The sequence below is a fragment of the Anser anser genome, assembly GCF_964211835.1.
Source record: "Anser anser genome assembly, chromosome: 1".
Lineage (NCBI taxonomy): Eukaryota > Metazoa > Chordata > Aves > Anseriformes > Anatidae > Anser > Anser anser.
The window spans coordinates 23908148-23927906 of NC_139720.1; the positions used below are offsets into that span (position 1 = coordinate 23908148).

Consider the following 19759-nt stretch of genomic DNA (forward strand, 5'->3'; position numbering starts at 1 on the left):
GGTTTTTTATTGTTATGTTTTTTGAATTTATTTTATTTTTTGAGGGGTTACTATGAAGAAATGTTTAGAGATAACAGGAGATTACAAAGAATGTGAAACAGCATGGCAAATTGTAATCCATAGAGACATCACAGAACCATACAATATCTTGAGTTGAAATGAACACCCAAGGATCATTGAGTCCAACTCCTGGCTCCACACAGGGTCACCTCAAAATCAGACCGTGTGTCTGAGAGCACAGTCCAAATGCTTCTTGAACTCCAGCAGGGCTGGTGCTGTGACCACTGCCCTGAGGAGCCTGTCCCAGTGCCCGACCACCCTCTGGGTGCAGAACCTTTCCCTAACCCCCAGCCTGACCCTCCCCTGTCCCAGCCCCATGCCGTTCCCTCGGGTCCTGTCGCTGTCCCCAGAGAGCAGAGCTCAGCGCCTGCCCCTCCGCTCCCCTCGTGAGGGAGCTGCAGGCCGCCATGAGGCCTCCCCTCAGTATATGTCAAGTATCCTCTTCACATAGCCCTGCTGACTTTAAGGAAATTGCTGCAGAGTGGGATACTGTGTAGGAAACAGTGACATCTGGCCATAACTAATCAATACAGTCACTATTCATGGTTAAAAAAAAAAAAAAAGTCTTAGACCTACATATGTATTTCTCCTTTATTAATGCATATCATGCTCTGGAACAGCACTCAGTTGAACCCACCATATGACAGCCTCAAAACAAATTTCAGTATCTTGCCTAAGTCACAGAGAAATGTAGGGAATTTCTTGGTTTTGACATCAATTCAATGAAGGCATTCATTGTTTGTTACACGGAAAGGCTGTGTAGAAGGTAGATATGTTTTTGGTGAAATATACTTGTTCACACATGAGCATGGACCAATGAATACCTAATAACAAATTAACACGCTACAACCTGACTGTGACAGGATGGCATTTTATATATGCTATATTATCCAATAATGAGGGACTCTTTAAGCTACAGAGCCTCCAAAGGGGTCCCCGTCTAAATCTGAATGAAGGTTGCAAGCCAAAATGTTGTCAGTAAAGTCCTTCAATTTCTCCCTCTCCTGCATAAGGGAGACACATGCTAACAGTGGGATCAGTCAGCCTGCTTCTGTTTTCCAGCCACTGACCAGCTTTGCTGGGTGACTGAACAACAGCTGTACAAGAGCAGAGCTACCAGACCCATGTTGCTAGCAGAGCAGAAAGCAACCCCAAAGGGACCAGTGACACCAAGCAGTGAGGCAGAGGAAGTACGAGACTGCCTGCTTCCCAAGGGCTCAGAGGAAAGGAGAAGCATTCTCCCTTTGTCTTCCTTCACAGGAATGCTGCAAAGCGCCAGCACAAATCTCCAGGCTCAGGAGCCCCTAACCTAAACACGTATACATTCCGCTGGTTGACTGGCGCTTGTGGCAAAATGAACATTTGACCCAGTTACTGGTAATTGCAAAGATTTTCAGCCAAACTACCTTTGAAACTGATGGCACAAAACTACCACTGGACATACTGATAACACTAGAAGTAACAAGACACAAATTAGGCCTCGAAGTACTGAAATACACATTTTTTAAAAGTACGCACTGCTACATAACCATCTGTGCTCTTTACATGCTCCATGCAGAAGCATTGGGATCAGTGAGTTGTGGTGGCCGTGGATCCAGGGACCGTGCTGCTGCTCATGCAAAATGCCATTTGACTTCAACAAGATCTGCAGTGAATGGTTTGGGATCCCTGGTCTACATTAATATTTTTCCAACATAAGTTAAATCATCCAGCCCTGGAATAAAGAGACTCTGGGTCCCTTTTTCAGCTTCTACATGGATGAATCTTTATACAGGCTTAATCAACCCTTTTACTCAGATAAATTTTCCACTGTAGCAGCAAAAGCTTTATCTGCTTAAAACATGAGTAAAGGAGTTGGTCAAAAAGGAGCTGCCTGAAAAATGTTTAATGTCTGGAGATATTGCAGAAGGCCTGGGACATGAACAAAACAGCGTAAACCTATTTAATCAACAATGTCTCTCCCCTTTGTAAAAAAAACTTGCTAAAAAATGGAATTCCTAGTGGCACCGTTTCTTATTTCCTTGCACTGCCTCAGAAGAGTTTAGTATGCAGTATAAAGCAGAAGAAGCTGTATGGCTCCTAAGAGAAAGACATAAAGCTTTCGTTTTCTCGATCTACTCAACACAATGTGAGCCCAGTGCTCCTTTAGCCTTTGGTCAGGCAACTCACAAAATATTCCCGTCCATCCTTGGTAACACTGGCACATGAACCTCTGCCTCATGGCTTCTATATTCTCCAGGCTCGGTTTACCAGTCACCTGCAATCTTGGACCTCTCCCTGAGTGACGGACTCGAATCTTAAAGTTAGTGGGTGGCAAATGGAGGTAAGCAGAAGAGTCACTGTTTTTGCGGATGCATCTTCCGTTCTTCTTGCACAGGACTTTACTACAGAGTTTGGCTGCTGAGGTCACATTAATGACATAATGTCCCAAGGGTCCGTCAATATATCGTTTCACAGTTGAACAGCTCTCCTATAGGAAGTAAAAGACCATGACACATTAATCAGTAGCTAGCATTATGTCCAAATTTCATATAATTAAGAAGATACTAGTACAAAACTGTTCTTGGCTGCAGTAACTTCTTGAGATAAATATGTTGGACTTACATACTGGAGTAATTGATTGTTTTAAGTGAGATTACTTCCACGGGTAAGATTGGCAAAATATTGACCTTTACTATTTTCGCTGTTTGGGTGCTTGGTAGCAACATACTGTGTTTGACTGGAGATGTATCGATATGACTCTGATCTCTCTGATCTGAGACTAGCTTGTTCTTTAAGTGGAGATATCTGGTAACTGCTGACAAGGAGCAATGTGTGTGATTAATAGGTTTTAAAGCACATATTGAGTCACTGCTTTGGTCCTGTTTTCTCCAACTCCTTCAGCTTACTGGGAGCTACATCATTCTCAGAAATCAGCACAGAAGTTGCAGCTAGGAAGCTCTAGATGGTTTCCCTACACCTCTGCTGAAGTCAGTGGTGCTTTCCCAGAGACTTCAGGAGCAGGACAGCAAATTGCATGAAAAGCAGAGAGGGAATGGAACCAAAGCCCAGCCTGGGTTCAGGATGGAAGAGGAGGGGGATCTAGCCTGCCATGCCCCCTACAAAACCCCAGTGCAGCTTCCTGCTCCCTCCATCACTTCAGGAAGGATTTGTGAATGCCCGAGGAACCTGGGAGGGCTAAGTAAGCCATTTCTTTTCTAGCAGCTTTCTTTTCTATCTGCCATTTCAACACAAATTCCACTTGTGACCAGAGAAAACTCCCCCTCTAGACCCCATTCCTTCCCTGGGTCTGTACAAACTGCCATAGCTATGAAGAAGAATGCTGTAAACAAGCTGTGTTTACATTTGTATGCTATTGCTTCAAAACATGTCTATTTTCTAATCTAGACTCATTATCGCATGCTGGCACAAATGGCCTGCTTGGATCAATGTGCTCTGAAGCAATGGGACCTCTCAGCCTAACTAAAGCACAGAACTAATAAAACCTTAAAGTAATCCCGAGCCTTCAGCCTCAACAGTAGGCCGGTGACTATGATAATGATAGATAGGTACTATGAAGGGTATGGTGGTAGAGAAAAGGTATTGAAGTGATTCCTAAGTGCTAATAAACCAATAAGACCTACCTTTGAGCTGGCGTATTGCATACTGCCCCAGAGAACAACTCCAGCTGCTCCCAAAGCTGCACTTTCACCAATGGTGTTGACCAGATCAGTCTGCAAAAGAAGGCCAAAAAAGTCAGAAAACAAAGACACAAACCTAAAACTAAAAATAATAATAATTTTAAAAAGCATTAGGATACAGGCATCATTTTTTTCCCCCAGAGGAGACAATGATCCTGTAGTATATTCTTCCCAATAAAACCACTGTTTGGACGGGGTTTTATTCATGAGTGGGACTAGTAAATAAAAAAGTCTTTAGAATGTATTCACAAAGGGTCCTCCAACCAAACTGGTGGCGTATGAGTTGAATGGTAGGTTTTATCTACCAGTCTTTGAATGATTACCATATGCAGACACCATTTTGGCAAGTGATGTTGAGTATGATCATGTCATTGGACTGTTCCTGCAGTGCTTCGTTGCAACTGATAGGCTTTAAGCAGGTGCCTAACTTGTGCTGCATTAGCCACACCAGTTACAGTGCTGCTCTTCAGACCAGCACGAATACTGCTATTCCAGGAAACACACTGTTGAAACACAAGCAGCTCCCTGTGCTTCTTTATCCCAAATGGGAAGAAAGCACACATTTAATGACTTAACTATGTCCACTTTTAGACCTGTACCAATATGCAGTCAAATCATCACAACTAGCAGTAATGCAGCTCCACCATAACATAGACTGTGTGTAGCACAGGAGTCACTGGTGCCTTTCCAACGATATAGCAATGAACCATCCATGGATCTTGAAACCATTCCCTGAAACTGTGAATACTGTGTCAAGAGAAATGCGATTAAATCTTACAAAGTAGGGAGGAAAGTTCTTCTTCCATCCCCGTATATCAAGGCATGACCAATTACATTTAAAATCATTTCTACCTACAGTACTTGATTACTGAGTAATTCCTGATCATCAGTGTTTGCAAGGACAGATTCTACAATCTTTCTTGTTTCTGTAAAAAAAAAAAAAAAAAAAAAAAGGAGCAAATTCCTTTAAAAAGTTACTGATGGTCTTCAATACAGTCTTTTAATCTCTTCTTAAGAGAAAACAGTACAAGAAAACAGCCAAATTATCACAGTATGGTCATGGACCTTAGAAATACAAACTCATGGAGTGTAAGACCTGTGTTATTATTGCAAATCGCTACTAAATAATTTATTTCACTCTTTAAGTGGGCCTGTTGATCTACCAGAGCATAGCAAGGAGTTCCCATTCCTGAAACATGGATGGCCCAAGAGATATACAAGGAGGCATAAACAAATACACTGGAAAAAGGAGATTCTGCTGAAGAGTTCAAGACTATGACAGGGAGTTGTAGTGAGCAGTAGTTTTGAGCCTTAGCTGGAGGTCAGACAAAACAGTGCAGGAAAACCTGCAAAATTTGAAAGAGCAGAGCTTGCCTACTGCAGGGCTCAGAGTGATACAGCGTATAGTTGGTCTTGCCTGAAGATCATGTTGTTGCTGATCACGCAAACAGTCTTTTAGAGAAAGGCAATACTCTTAAAAGTATATAGCCTGGTGATACTTTTGTAAAATTAGAGTAGTGTGTGCTGAAGGTGTTATTTTCTAGTGGTTTTCTTCCTACAGGAATTAATTTATCTGTTAAAAAAAAAAAAAAAAGTATGTGAATTAAAAGTCAAGATATCAAATGTGAAAAGAATGTGAAATATAGCCTGACCTCTTGGTAATGAGGGCTCCTAAGCTTTTATTATCTACAAAACATTTTATAAAGACTACCCAGATACAAAGGCTGGATGTTAGGCAAACAATGGTTCAGTGATTTAGCACTAACGCATTAACAAATCAATGAAACATTTTCATTCATCCAAAATAAATAATCAATAGACAGTTAGCATTGCTGGATGGACTAAGATCTGAGCAAAACGCAAAATAGAGATTTTGTAAGTAATATGCTTTGGGATTTAGGTGCTTGATTACAAGTCAGTAAATCCAGATTTGATTCTCTCATATTCCACAGCTTTCTTTTGTTAATTGTCAAAATAGTTTAGGTTTTTAAACACAAAAGTGTTTCAGCATTTTGTGTATGATTCATATAGATACAAAATAGCAAAATTCAAGAGCATGACCCTTGAAGTTCCCCTTTGGATGTGTGAAGTCTATTGGCACAGGTAATTTCACAAATGAAGTTCCCAAAGCACCTAAGCTTCCACCTTTGTGCACACCTAGAATCACCACCTTGCCAATGCTGAGAAACTAAGCACTTTTCTCAGACTAAGACCAAAATGTGACATTTGATTGGAAGGCACATTCCCCTAGCGATGCTTGAAGGACACTAACAACACCTGCACAGGTATTAGATGCTGTACAAATCAGTAGGGATTTCATTCAAACAATCTCCTTCTTCCTTATACTTCCTCCCTCTTCTGGTATTCCTTAGAAGGCCAAGTGGTAGAAGTCCTCCACAGGAGGAAAGAGAATTAGAAAGGCATAACACGATTTTTTCTGTCTTGTTCATGCTTAAAAGGTACATTATCTCCAGGTACATGAGGGTTATCTTCACTGTGAGGTTACAGACAACACTTAGAGGGGAGCATTTCTCTTTCTGATGCCATTTCACTTTGCACCAATTAAATGAAGGTTCAAATGAGAGCAAGAGAAACAAGCGTGAATCTGACTACAGCTTATGATTAGCTCAGCTTAATAATTACACCGCTTGCCCACAAGGAAGGAAGGAAGGTTTCTGACTGTCATTTCTAGGCACAGCTATGTCTTTCACTGAATGACTGATTCATGTTAAGTACCTCAAAAACCTTTAGCACGGAAGGGCTCTTCTTTGAATAATCTATGAGCACTAGATAGTATCATCTTTTCCCTTTCTTTCTTAAACACTTGTTCTTTTTGGTCTAGTGATTCCCTAACTCTTTCCTGGTGTCTGACAGAAACTGAGAAGGTCCTGGATTCAGTCTGAGCAGGCTGGGAAGAGACCTGAACAGAGAGATGACAGCTTCGTGCTCTGACCACCAGCCAGCTGCACTGAGACGGCACCACCACCACTCTCCCCTGCCACAAACCTGGTTAGAAAATAAAGCTCTCATCCCCCATCATCCCCCATTTGGATATTTGGGGGGGGGAAAGGGGAGTCATAAATGACTCTCGTAACTGCTGAGAGGGGCAAATTAGAGACACAGAGAGGTGCCTCCCTGAAGCTCTGAGCAAGGCACACCAGCACCAAGAGAGGCAGACACGTGTCCATCCTGCAGCCATTCCACTTTCAGGACTGAAGCTGATGTTGTTCCTAGCACAATACAGCCTGACATTAGTGGGGCTCACTGGCATGGCTTTTCCATGTGAGTGTAAGGAGACAAATGAACCGGTAAGAAGGTTTTCTGGCCTCTGTTTCTAATCTTTCTAATCTTCTTTCTCATGAGGAATAAAACATGCAAGTTTAAAAATTTTTTGTCATCATTTTAAATATGACCATCATGGCATGTGTCTAGGTGGGGAATCTTGTTTCACTCTTTGTATCAGATCCTCATCCATCCATGATAGAGGGCTGTCCTGAAGACACAACTTTACAGGTCAGCTTCACTCAGGTATTTCTCCAAGAGATAAACAAGTCAACAAAGCCCCTTTCCTTCTGATCATAGTTCTGATGCTTGTTCTTGTTCCAGCTACTAAAGGCAGTGTGCAACAACAAAAGATCCTTAGGATTATGCTGGACTATCCCTTAGCAGAGAGCTGATTTGGCATAGAGGAGGAAACTCCAGATCCTATCAATGCTTCTTCATATTTTGGTCAGCCAAGTCACCACGTTGCCCACTAAAAAAGTAGGAGGTGAGCTGTTTCACTTCGGGAGCCTGAGAGGAAGCTGGATGTCAGTCCTTGTTACACGTTGAGAAAAGACAAAGAAGTAATCTTTCTTTTAAATTTTGAATGGTGTCAGTTTCAGACATGCTTTTTCTGTATTCAGGAATGGTATTGCAAACCTAGCATGGCAATGGCCTCTGTACACATGCACACCTTGGCATCAGAGACTATCATCAGGACTATCTGTAGGTGAATGAGAGAAATTGCTATCCATTTTTTCATCATTTGTTGGTTTATTTATAATTCTGCTTTATTCATGACTCCAGTCTTCTAGGCAGGAAGCACAGATGCTACTGTGCAACTCCTCTCTCCCACACCGTTAGTAGTGAATTGTCAAGACGAGATTTCTAAATGCCCTGCAGGTGGCAAATTGCTTGTAGGCATTTCTAGCAAATACAGAAACCTTTCATAATGATTGGGATCCCAAATCACAATTTATAAATTGCTTCCAAGGAAAAAAGCAGGATGAGTTTCTCAGATACCTTCTGCACAGCTCACCTGATTTCCAAGTACAGTCAAGGTGAAAGGCACAGCAGACACAGCTACAGCATCAGCTTCGGAACTGTGCCTTGTGTCTTTCTGAAGGTCTGCTAGACCTGTACCTCTCCCCTAGTGACTCTCACCCACAACCATTGTTCCTGTTTTCTCCCACTGTAATGTTTACTGTATTTATCGTACTGTGTACAGAAGGCATTACACGCAAAGCTTGAATGTGTCACCTATTATTCCTTTTGGACCACAATGCCACTACTCTTGTCCAGCCCAGTGGGGCAGGGCAGTGGTTCTCCTGGCCCCTTCCCTGTCAGAGTTGAGGTCCCCATTAGCCTGCATTTCTCATCATACTACACTGGCTCCATTTCTTATTGCACTCACACCCACTGTTGCTGGCACTCGGGGGTTTAATGCCTTGTTTTTAGATTTGTGAGCTTCACTTTGGGGCATGTCATGGGTCAAATGAGAAACTCCAGTCCAGTCTAAAATCTAGAAAAAAAGATATTTAAAATATCTTAACATGGAGTGGAGCGCAACCCAAAGATGTTTCTACGTCTATGCATGGATCTTCCCTGGCTGCTGGTTTATAAAGTGATCTTTAAATCATCTAATAAAAAATGTCTGTATGCAATTGAAAAAAACAGAAACTGAGTTAAAGAGTATAACTTACGAGGAGCACCACAGTACCACTGTACTATTCAGAAAGCAGTTTAAGGTAAAACAGTAACTTTACATTTTGAACAAATTTTGAACTTGTGCATAATTGGTAACAGCATGTTAGTTTTCATACCTTTCTGTAACATTTGTGGTATTTTTATATCTATCAAGAGACTGGTTTATTTTATAAAATGTATTATTACGGCCACCATTTGTAGATTATTCATTTATTTCATGGCCTGTTTTAAGCTCTTCAGTGAAGGCATTCTGGGTGAAATCCTGCCTGTACTGACCCCAGAGGCTTCTTGTCTTCAGTGGGATCTGGCTTTGCCTGTTTGTACATGATTTCCAAGACACCTAGGACCTGCAGTTTCCACACCACGCAGAAAATAGCTGCAAAGAGCCACCGGTTGCTAAAAATGGGGCAGGCTGAATTCACAGTTGCTTCGATGTGCCGTCTGCTTCCTAGGAGCACCCTGAAAGGCTTCTCAGGCTGCTGAGGCTCCGCCACCCCTGCCCAGCTCCCAGCTGCAGCCACACGCAGCTTGTGGCCTGCTGGTCTGACTGCTGCTTTTCCCCTTGCCCCTTCTTGTGGTGGTAGCTGTATATTCATTGCACTTTATCGCTGGTTGAAGAAACATTGCATGACTCAAAAACTCAGTTTCTTTCTTAGAAAGACTTCACAGTGTTAGCACTGAATGTTGGATCAAGAAGGCATTTGAACTTGTTGTACCTCTGGAAAGCGAAATGGCCAGCGCTCATCATGCAGGAGTTAGGAACTTCAGGCCGGACCACTTTACTTGACTGGTTTATTTCTGTACTGAATGAATTTCCACTTGGATAATGGAACAAAAAAGCCCTGAGGTTCCTTTCTTATGAAATTTTACCTTTCTATTATACTAATAAGTTTTAAACTTCACAAAAATTTGTCAAGTTCATTTCACAAGCTGTCCTGAAGAATTAAAATAACAGGATGAGTTACTTCCTTAAGGGAATGATTTCTTTGCACTTTCTTTCTAAATTACCCTAATTAAAAATATACAATGTTATCCTACAGAAATATACCGAAACACTGCAGGATTAACTATTGAATGGTGGAACGTTTTGTACGGTGACTACAGTGCTTTCTTATGGAGCGGTATATTTTCATTAAATATGAAAAACTTACATAAATGCTTATATATAAGGAAAACTTTTAGAAAGTACCTTTTCTAAAAGGCTGTTTCTAATCTCTACATTTCTAAAAAAGTCTGTGTGCTTACCTCTGTTAAAACATGAAAAGTATAGGCATAAAATGGTCTGGAATAAACAAAAACCGGCAAAACGTAGTCCTTTCTAGCAATTGAGGCAATACGTATTGCCTCCTTAACCCGATAGTGAACAAATTTTAGTGCGTTTGGACTTGACTTCAGTACATAATCCAGGTATATTGAAGGGTAGAGAGCAGTACTTTCCTTCCACAGCCACAGCAGGAGATCATTGCGGGAAGACTCAATGGCTGGGCATTTTCCTGTGTATGTTTGCGGATGCTCTTTGTAATCGTAATTGTAGCAGTCTGGGTAAAGATAGTAACCCCACAAACCGTTTGGCCTCATGTGTTCAGCCAGAAGGATGGTGTTGTTCATGAAACTCTTGCCAGCATTTTCAAATTCCTCTTTAGCAACTTTCCTAATTTTGTCCTCTGACCACTGAGGATGCTGTCGCCTTACCATCTCAAGAGATTTATTTCTGTAAATGCTTTTACTGCCCCAGTTCCTGTCCCACTGGGGTCTCCAGTTTTCCCAGTCAATGACTGCAAGTCCCTGGAATTTCTTCATGGGTATGCAATAGTCAATGTCAGACTTTGCTTTATTAAGGTGCTTGATAATACTTTCATTTTGGGGCACCCCTCCGTTCACAGGATCTCCGTTGTCTGAGTAGTATGGATAGTATCCCAAATGAGTGTGGTAGAAGATTGTGACATTTGATCCACTCAGAGTCTCGTTGGTGTTGGACGTAATGTCAAAAATGCTGAGATCCAGGTCCACCTTGTAGCGCAGCCTGCACTGCTCGGTGGGCGCGTTCCACACCACGATGAAGGGCTTGTGCAGGAGCAGGGGGGCCTGCGCCTGCTTCCGCAGCTGAGCACCAGCCACTGCAAGCAGTGCTGTGACTGCCAGCCGTTTGATCCAAAGATCCATGGTACGCTGTTTTCTGGGAAATTGTTATGGTGTGTCCCTGAATACGAAAATGAGAGAAGACATTTTACGTCAGTAGCCACCCTGGAGACAGATGGGATGTCTTTGGGTTTGATTTGCTTTTGTTAATGTTACACTTGGTGCAAACAGAGGAAAATGCAAAACTGCGTCTTGGAAAAATGAAGACTAATTTCGAGTGCTTTGAAAGACTTTTCAGCAGACTTCACTTTCTGGAAGTGTGCTCTGATGCTTGGCTTTTCTTGCTTTCCTCTTCACCCAGACACTTAACACACTCAATTCGTACCTTTCCTTAATACTTACATGCTACAAGAAATTAGTTAATAAGAGAATAACTTACAACAGTATAGAAAAGATCATGTTGCTCATTTCAAATATCAGCTTCCAAGTAAGATCTTCTACAGCCAGTCTGACTTGCTTAGAGCATCATCACAATGGGGCTGAGGCCTTCTTTATTATTTGTGTATGCTATTGTCCACATTAAGGGCAATTTAAACAAAAGATAGGCACATCTACTTCACATGGATTAACCAAGAGATTTCAGAAATGCTGCAATTTTCAGCACATCTGAAAAACGGTATATTGTTACCTACCCCTGAATTAGCTTTCATTTTCTAAATGAATGGATGCCAGAACAATAATCAATCTGCAGTCTAGAAGGGTGAAGCTATTAATGGCTTAAAGGCTTAAGCTAGTTATTATACTGAAAGTAAATTAAATATCAATATGTGAAAGAAAATAAATTATGTCAAGCAGATCTGAACTAGCCAGAAAAGCATCCTACAGCTTGGAAAAAAAAATTTAAAAGGGGGAACTAGTGTATAGAAGTGGGGGCTTATTGATATTAATTTTTCTTTTCAGGGTTTTTTGCTTCCTCTGGCTGTAAAGCACACTGGTTTAGGAATTACCAGTACTCTGAGAGCTGTCAGTGCTGCAGGGCTGCTGGTACCCAGGGCACCCACGTCCATGCTTGGCACCCCATGGGGCAGATGTTCACGGGCTGCTCACAGCTGGCTACTCCAGAACCTACCCCTGCTCCTGTCTCTTCCCCAAGAGGCACAGCCCAGCTCTGTGCTGGGTTTGTGATCTGGGTTCCTTTGTACAGTACATATTGTCTGATGTCCAAACACTTCATGGTTGGGTCCAGCTGATATATCAGCTTCAATCCAGAGATCATAAAAATGGTTTCTCCGTATGAACATTACTGAATCTATACTACAATGTGGTTCATCCTCTCAGTTATCATCTGTCATTCACCTGTTTATCCATTTTCTTCCCATTAATTACAATCAAGATGCAATCACTGTCTACATTGCAGGTTCAATTCATGTACTAGTCTTATGAGTTTGAAATGACCTGAACCTGGATATTTCCATATTTTCATGTTCATTTTTAATGACTTCTTTCCTTGACTGTAAACTCGGACTCCCAGTTATCCCACAGTAATTAGCTTGGCTTCACCTGCCCCTACTATTTTCTCACTCAGTTATAATCAGTTAATCACTTAACTCCTAGATAATGAGCACTCTTCACACCTACCCATCCTTTAATAAACCATTAGGTTACAGCTGAGGAGTCTAGGTTTCTTACTTTCCAAATCAGCACTTGAAATTTCCAAATTAACAAATGTACCACCCTAAATGCTAGATTTGGTTGTATTCCTTGGATATTGACTTTTAATCTGTAGTGGGACACCAAATCTACAGGAAGTCTGCAAGTACCCTATCCGAGTCTGCCAGCAGACTTATCAAAGAAAAAACTTTTTTCCATTTTCTGAAAAATTGTTGGCTCTCAGAAGAGATATAATACAGGATTTCTCTCCCTGTCATTTGTCCTTTCTTCCCAATTCTATCCTCCACATTTACTACTTCTTTTTCTATATACCACTCCTCTCCTGATATTCTGCCTTTCTCTTAGGTCTCTACTTTGTCCTTTTACCTCCTACAGAACAATCTGTCTCTCCTCTGTCCCTACCCTTGTGTTTCTCCATCCTTATTCCTAGAAAGGGATTGAGTCCCTCTGCCCAGTGCTCAAGAGCACCTTCATAAGGGGTGGACAAAGGCAATTTACATTAAGTGATAGCTCAAGGCAGCACACAAAGAGCAGGACTGCAACAAGCCACAACACAGTTCTCAGGAGCAAACCCTCAATAGCAAGCATGAGATTTATACTCCCTTTATTTCCTCACTCAGTCTTCAGCTGATGGCTTTGCAAGCCTAAATACGGATTCAACACCCAAGTTTTAAAACTTTGCTCACAATCCTTTAGATCCTATTAATGATAACGTCCTTGAGTGAAATTGGCCATTGCTACAGGCCATCAAGCTGGTACGATATACAAGTGTACCTGTCGGAACAAACAAGTTCCAGCTGCTGGAAAGAACTCTTGCAACTGGTATCTTTTTCTCTGTTTTTCTGCACAGTCCTACATAATCATCTAAATAATATCACAGGCTAAAAACAAAACACACACACAAAACAAAAACAACAACAACAACTAACAAACAAGCAAACAAACAGAAAAGATTCTCTCTGTTTTTGTACAAATTGTTGAATTCATCACAGTACTTCACACTCCTTCTTCGATGCAGCAAACTGACATCAGTTTGGATGCGAACTGGATTGCTTTGAGAACAAGCCCATGATATGAACAAGGATTTGTTTTTTTGAGAAGTGATACTTCAGATGAGAGAGAAAGAGCAACAAGAAAGAAAAAAAAATAGACCTTTAGTGAATTTCTGTGTAAGAAGAGGTCCAGGAAAATACCACAGCTGCTTTATCCCACAGTCCAAATGCTGATTTTGTTCAGTCTTATGTTATGTACGTATAATTGGGTAATTTTGTCATATACTAATGACTAACACGGTACAGTTTTTGTCTAGATATGATACCCGTAGGCATTACAACGTTGTAGATAACAAAGCAGAACAGAGATAGGCCAGGAAATATATAATAGTGCAAGATAATTTCAAGTTACATTTTTAATTCTGTGCCAATTCATGTCACCGTCCTTGATAGGGCTTTAAATCTCAGAACCACAGAATGGTTGAGATTGGAAAGGACCTTTGGAGGTTACCTGGTCCAGAGCCCCCTGCTCAAGCAGGGTCACCTATAGCAGGTTGCCTAGGACCATGTCCAGAACACGCCAGGTGATAAAATGATAAAATGAATGTGTTTATCTCAGGATGTATTGAACAATTCTCAAGGGTCTGTTGCCTATATTGACCAAATCTTCACTGCAGTTGTGAAGGAGCCTGGGCACCTTGCTCAAATGCAGACGTGCAGGTGTCTGCATCTGCAAGCTGAATCCCATGATAAGGGCAGGTAGGGAAATCTGTGTAATCCTGTTGAAGCTGTTTAGAAGTTAGGGATCTGGTCGAGGACAGTCATTCAGGCTCCCCCAGTGAATAATTAACACCTCCCAAGGTTACTATGAGTTCTTTATTTAGAGCTGTATGGAATTAGTTACACAGCTATCTCTGTTAGCCTAGAAAGAGAGGTGAAAAAAAATGGAGCTAATTCCTAAAAAATTGTCCTGTGAAAAAATTCCAATCCAGTTGCATTAATCTATGATTAATTCAAATATTATCAGAACATTGGAATTTAATTACAAGTGCTTACTTTTGCTTCTAAAAGTCATCTGAAATAAAGTGAAGCAAGTTTTCAAAGAAAAAGGTAAGCCTTTAATTCTGGAAAAGAAGGGGAAAATAAATTATTTGTTGTTTCACAAATGCAAGAAAGAACCTCTAAAGAAGAACAAAACATCTTTTATTATATTTTTTTCTGCTGATTTTTTGGACTATGACCTTTTCAGTCTCATGCAAGAGCACTAATTGGACTGCTTTAATCCCTATTTTTTAATGAGTGCAGACACTAGTGATTCCATCTTGAAGCTCATTATCAACTTTTTTTTCAAATCATCCCATTTTTCTGATTTAATGACATATTGTCATGGTTAATTTAACTTCCCAAAGATGCACATAACTTTCTGAGGCACTGTAGTATTTTCAGAGCAGATTCTGTTCCCAGTGTTTCTGCTCTATATTCTAAAAACAAAATGAATTCCTCATAAGTGAAAGAATTGAGGGTTTGATCACCAAGCCATTGAAGTTGATGAGATTTTGTATCACGGTCAGGACAGTCTGGATCATGCTCTCACTGCACAAAATAACATAGAGTTTTCTATTTGCTTCAGCTTCCTCTATACAGTTCAGGATGAGGCAGGTTATAGCTGGTTTTCAATATATCCCTCATTAAGTGCGGTGAAATTTTCTGTGTCTTGACTAGAAAAAGAAAGTATGTTTCTGCATACTCTTTTCCACATTTTTGTAAAAAGAAACAAGAAAACATTTTATTTTCCCAAGCAAATGCTCTTAATTTAGCCCAATCCTTATTTCCACTGTGTTTATTGGCCAGAATTCCACTGTATTTCCATTTCCACACAGCTGATAACAGCCAAACCGGAAATCTTAATTGTACACTTTGTTTTCAAAATAAACATCTTAAAAATAGTAAAAAACATAGACTTGCACCCTAAAGAAACCCGTCTGCACAAGGTGGGTCCCAATACAGCCCAATGGCGGTGTCCAAGTGACCAGTTCTGCTTCCCTGACATTTTTTATTAATTATCCCAAGGTTCTTTGAACTATAACACACTATGTTACGGCTGGCACTTTAGATTATGATTCATATGTTGGTCATATGATAGCTAGCCAGCACAACTTAGTAGGAGTCGGCAAACACATCTTCTCACTTTATACTCCTCCATATGATGACTTTTCAAAGAATTATAATCCATACATTTAACTATAATACCATTCTGCTTTCATCTTCTACAGGTTTAAACTGGTCTTGAAGCCCAGTATTTTTGATAGCTTCTGGATGAACAGCTCATTTTTATGGACACATTCACTATTCATGTTTATTTTGCAGGAGGGGGACATTTGTAGTGTTTTGACTGCCTATGGAGTTGAATGTCAATGGACAAAAAAAAAAAAAAGAGAATCTTTCTTCCATTAAATAAGCATTTAGTAAAGCTTCATAATCTTTTACTGTATACTTTCATTAACAGCTGATGTTCCAGAGATCTCCTTTCCTTATCATTCTTCACCTGTCAGGTGAGAAACTCTAATGGGAGATCTACGTCAGTTGTTCTACTATTTCTGAAGCAACAAGTGTAACTTCTCCAGAGCTATAATGACAAAATATGACAAAAGAGGAAAGAGATTTTAAGCAGAAGTTGCAGTGAAGCAGAGAGAGTATGTAGATTTAGACCTAATTTCATCTACGATTTAAAGGTAGTTTAGTTGACATTTCAGTACTCAATAGTGCATGTGAGAGGGTGAAAGCAAGCTTGGTAAAATGCTGTAAATCTAGTTTAAGCCACAAAGTGTAACTCTTTTCTACTAAAGTTTCTGCTAAGTTGGAAAAAACACCTTTCTTTTATGATATAACTGTATATCTTTGATAAGTAATGAAACACAATCTGCTTTTCCTATTCTGGATTTTAAATTATATTAGCCAGATACTGGTTAATGAGGAAATCTGAAGTAACTGTTACTTTAAGAACCTCTGATTTTTTTCCTTTTTTTTTTCCCCAAAATGTGTACCAACACATTCCTCCTTGTCTTTCAAATACTAAGTGTAGCACTATACTTTCCTTCACTGTAGACACACACATACATTTTAACTAATATTTCTCATATCTGTAGGGAAACATTTTGCTTGATTTATTTATTTATTTTTAATATGGCAGCACCTTAAAAAGGTAATTAAAGCAACTGGATTCTTTGTATTCCACTGAGGAATGTGCAAAATTGGCAGGTAAAAGAAATGTCTGTTTTTTGAACACAGGCTGATCACATTTGGAGTAGAAATTATTATTGTGGCTAAGAAATATGGACAATTCAACTGCATTTGAAAAAAAATGCATTTAAATGTAGCTTTTGAATAACTTAAAAAATCATGGGCATTGATATAGTATTCTCTATGAGATATGATTTATATGCACAAAATGTGCTTTTACAAGATATCATGTATTTACCTATACAATTATTTCTGTCTCTTCTTAGGATGTAAGGGAGACACCAAATCCGTCCATCCTGTCCCCGTCTTACTCCCTCTCTACTGTTATTTCTCTGACTCAACATTGTCTCAAAAGTCTTTCTTTTCTTTGTTTTATGGCAAAATGGCTTGCACTGACAAGATGGTAAGGTGGACATAGACTGCATACTTATTGTGAATGGTATTATGGTCCAAAAGTGTAAAACTGCAGTGTTTAAATGTCATTTCTCTTAAATTTTCATTACCATAATATTTTAGAGAAATTAAGTGTTGACTTCATCCTCACACCTACCAGTCTCTCGATTCATATCATCTTAATTCTTCAGCTTTTCTCAAGCAAGATTCAAAGTTGAAAAGTGAACACAAGAAAAAGTAAAACTAAAATGCTTGCAGTCTTCCTCACAGAGCAATAAAAATATAGAAAGAATATATAAAAATATTACTGACTTTTTCCTTTGGAATTCATGTTAAAATCCACTTATAATAGGTGAGCAGAGAGACTGGGCTGCAAGGTGTGAAGTAGCATCCCTTGATTTTTGTACAAAATATATGAAAAGAAATTCAAAGAGCAAGGAGATGGGGATCCATGCCTACGCTTTCACTGTTATCACTGCTGACCTTTGTAAACTGTGGATTATTCATCTTAAAGCAAGTGGAAAACTGCAGAGGACTTTCTTGGGTGCATATCACAGTTTTACAGTTAATAACATTTGAGCCAAAGATCTGCTTAGGCATTTCCTGTTTAGTTTTATTGTTTCTGTTATGTGCAGCTCATGTCATGCCTTAAATAGACAGAAAACACTGTAAGGAAGCATAGGAATGAAAGATAAAAGAGTCGGTATCAGAAAGATATTTTTTTCCTGGAACCCATCATCCTTCTGTTCTAATAAAAATAACCATTTTTTGTACTTCATGTGTCCTAGTCTACCTGTAATGTTTTTGTAGGACAGTTGTTAGAGGCCAGACTTACATCTTCACTCACTTTTTTTCATATGCCAAGTCATTGCGTTTATACCAACAAGTCTGAGGGCTATGTGGAGTGATAAACGATGGCAACATTTTACCTTAGCCTTCACTGTAGGACAGGTTTCATAGGAGTACAAATCACTCCTTAAACTACTTTCACCTCACAAGAAACCTCAGTAAAACCAGGAGACTCATAACTCTTCATTTCTGGTTGCAATGTTTGGTGTGTGAAATGACTGAGGTTTGGGTCGTGTTTACAAGCAAGAAAAACAGCATAAGTTAGCAAAGGGCAGAAAAGTCAGGTTTTCCCTGTTTTCTAGCGTCTGTGCCAAACCCTTGGTGAAGCCTGCCACAAGCTGCATTCGTTCCTTTAGGTTTTGCCATCAAATACGCTCTTGTCTCTGAAGTTAAGGCTTGGGCTCTTGACCAAAGGAAGGTTTAGAGGCTAATTTCAGAAGGCAGAATTAGGCCTCTGAGTTGGAGAGCCGTAGCTCCAGGCCCCACTGCTGACAGCTGTGTCCCTCCAGATGATGAGGCCCTCAGGAGCAGAAGACCAAGGGGCCACAAGGACACTCTGTGGCTCCATCCCGCTCCTCATGTCTGAGTTTTCTCCTCAGGGCATGGACAGTCTCATCTTGACATGAAGCCAGGATGAAGACGAGTCACATACTCAGGCCTGGATGCTAGGTAGCCTGGTGACTTGCAGATCTCAAGGACACTGAGGATGCCTGCATCTATGTGTTGTCACCAAAATCCCACTGGTAAAATGTCCAAACTTTCCCCTTCCCCATGTGTAGAGCTTAGGCACCCTGAATACCTACTGATCCAGCACTCAGTGCTGCCACATCATCCCTCTGGAAACTCACAAATGACTTTCTGGTCATGTTTTTGTAGCCTGCATCATTATTTATTTATTTATTTGTTTTTTAACAAGGGGACTTCACATTGGTTCTCAAATTCTTAGCTTCCTGCTGGAAAGGAAAACATCCCATGTCACACTCATGCAGATGTCCACATACAGAAACTTTTGTGATTTGCTAGCAAATGGTGGCAGTGGGAAAAATAAGATACAGGTCATGGTTCCCAGTCCTGTGTTTTAGTTAAAAAAACTGTCATGTCATTTTAAATCACTGAGATTATGGATGACACTTTGAATACCAGGGAAAGATAAATTAATATGGTTCAAATCTTTCCATGCAGTAGAGGGAGATTAAATATATATGTGCCACAAACAACTTTGGAATTGCTGAAGGATTGAGCAAAATGAAGAAATATTTTTGAGTAGATGAAACTATGTAAAATCTAGAGTATTTTATCATTTTACATATCTAATACTTGAAGCTAGATGGTTTATGTAACATATGAGGCACCTATATGATTTAAGAAAAAGTTTAATGTATTGTCTTTGTTATTTTCAATTCCAGCTGCTTCTATTGCATTATAAACTGGACACAAGCATATTTTAGAAAAAAGTATTCTCAATGTTTAAAGTTGGCAACTTGTAAAAGTAGCATCAAAAGCGTAACCTTTTATATGCAATTTTAGGATTTTTTTCTTCTCCATTAAAATATCTTGCAGATAAAAGGGAAAAATAAATTGTACTTTTTTTGCCTTCTTCAGAAGCCATATTGATTGTAAGAGCTGTTAAAGTCTTAATTCCCTGAAAAATTAAGACTAATGTCCTCAGCAACACTCAGTAGACTGTTCTGGCTGTGGCTTGTGACGGGTGAAAACAAAAGTGCATACGAACAGTATTCTGAACAAGAGTGTTTACTGTTTTATAGATTTTCCTTTTAATTTATTACTAAGCACTTTTAGCTGGAGATCATGAGCATTAATTGGCAC

General features: G+C 39.9%; 2 protein-coding genes across 2 annotated transcripts in view; one reads left to right on the forward strand and one right to left on the reverse strand.

Moving 5' to 3' along the window:
- Positions 1–19759, forward strand: part of POT1 (protection of telomeres 1) — a 629477-nt gene that overhangs the window by 550957 nt on the left and 58761 nt on the right. The window lies entirely within an intron of this gene.
- LOC310892799 (hyaluronidase-1-like) lies at positions 1784–10943 on the reverse strand. Its single transcript, XM_083821029.1, has 3 exons — positions 9954–10943; positions 3684–3773; positions 1784–2530 (listed from the first exon to the last, which is right to left on the reverse strand). The coding sequence occupies exons 1-3, from the start codon at positions 10869–10871 to the stop codon at positions 2102–2104; spliced, it is 1437 nt and encodes a 478-aa protein (XP_083677155.1). The 5' UTR covers positions 10872–10943; the 3' UTR covers positions 1784–2101.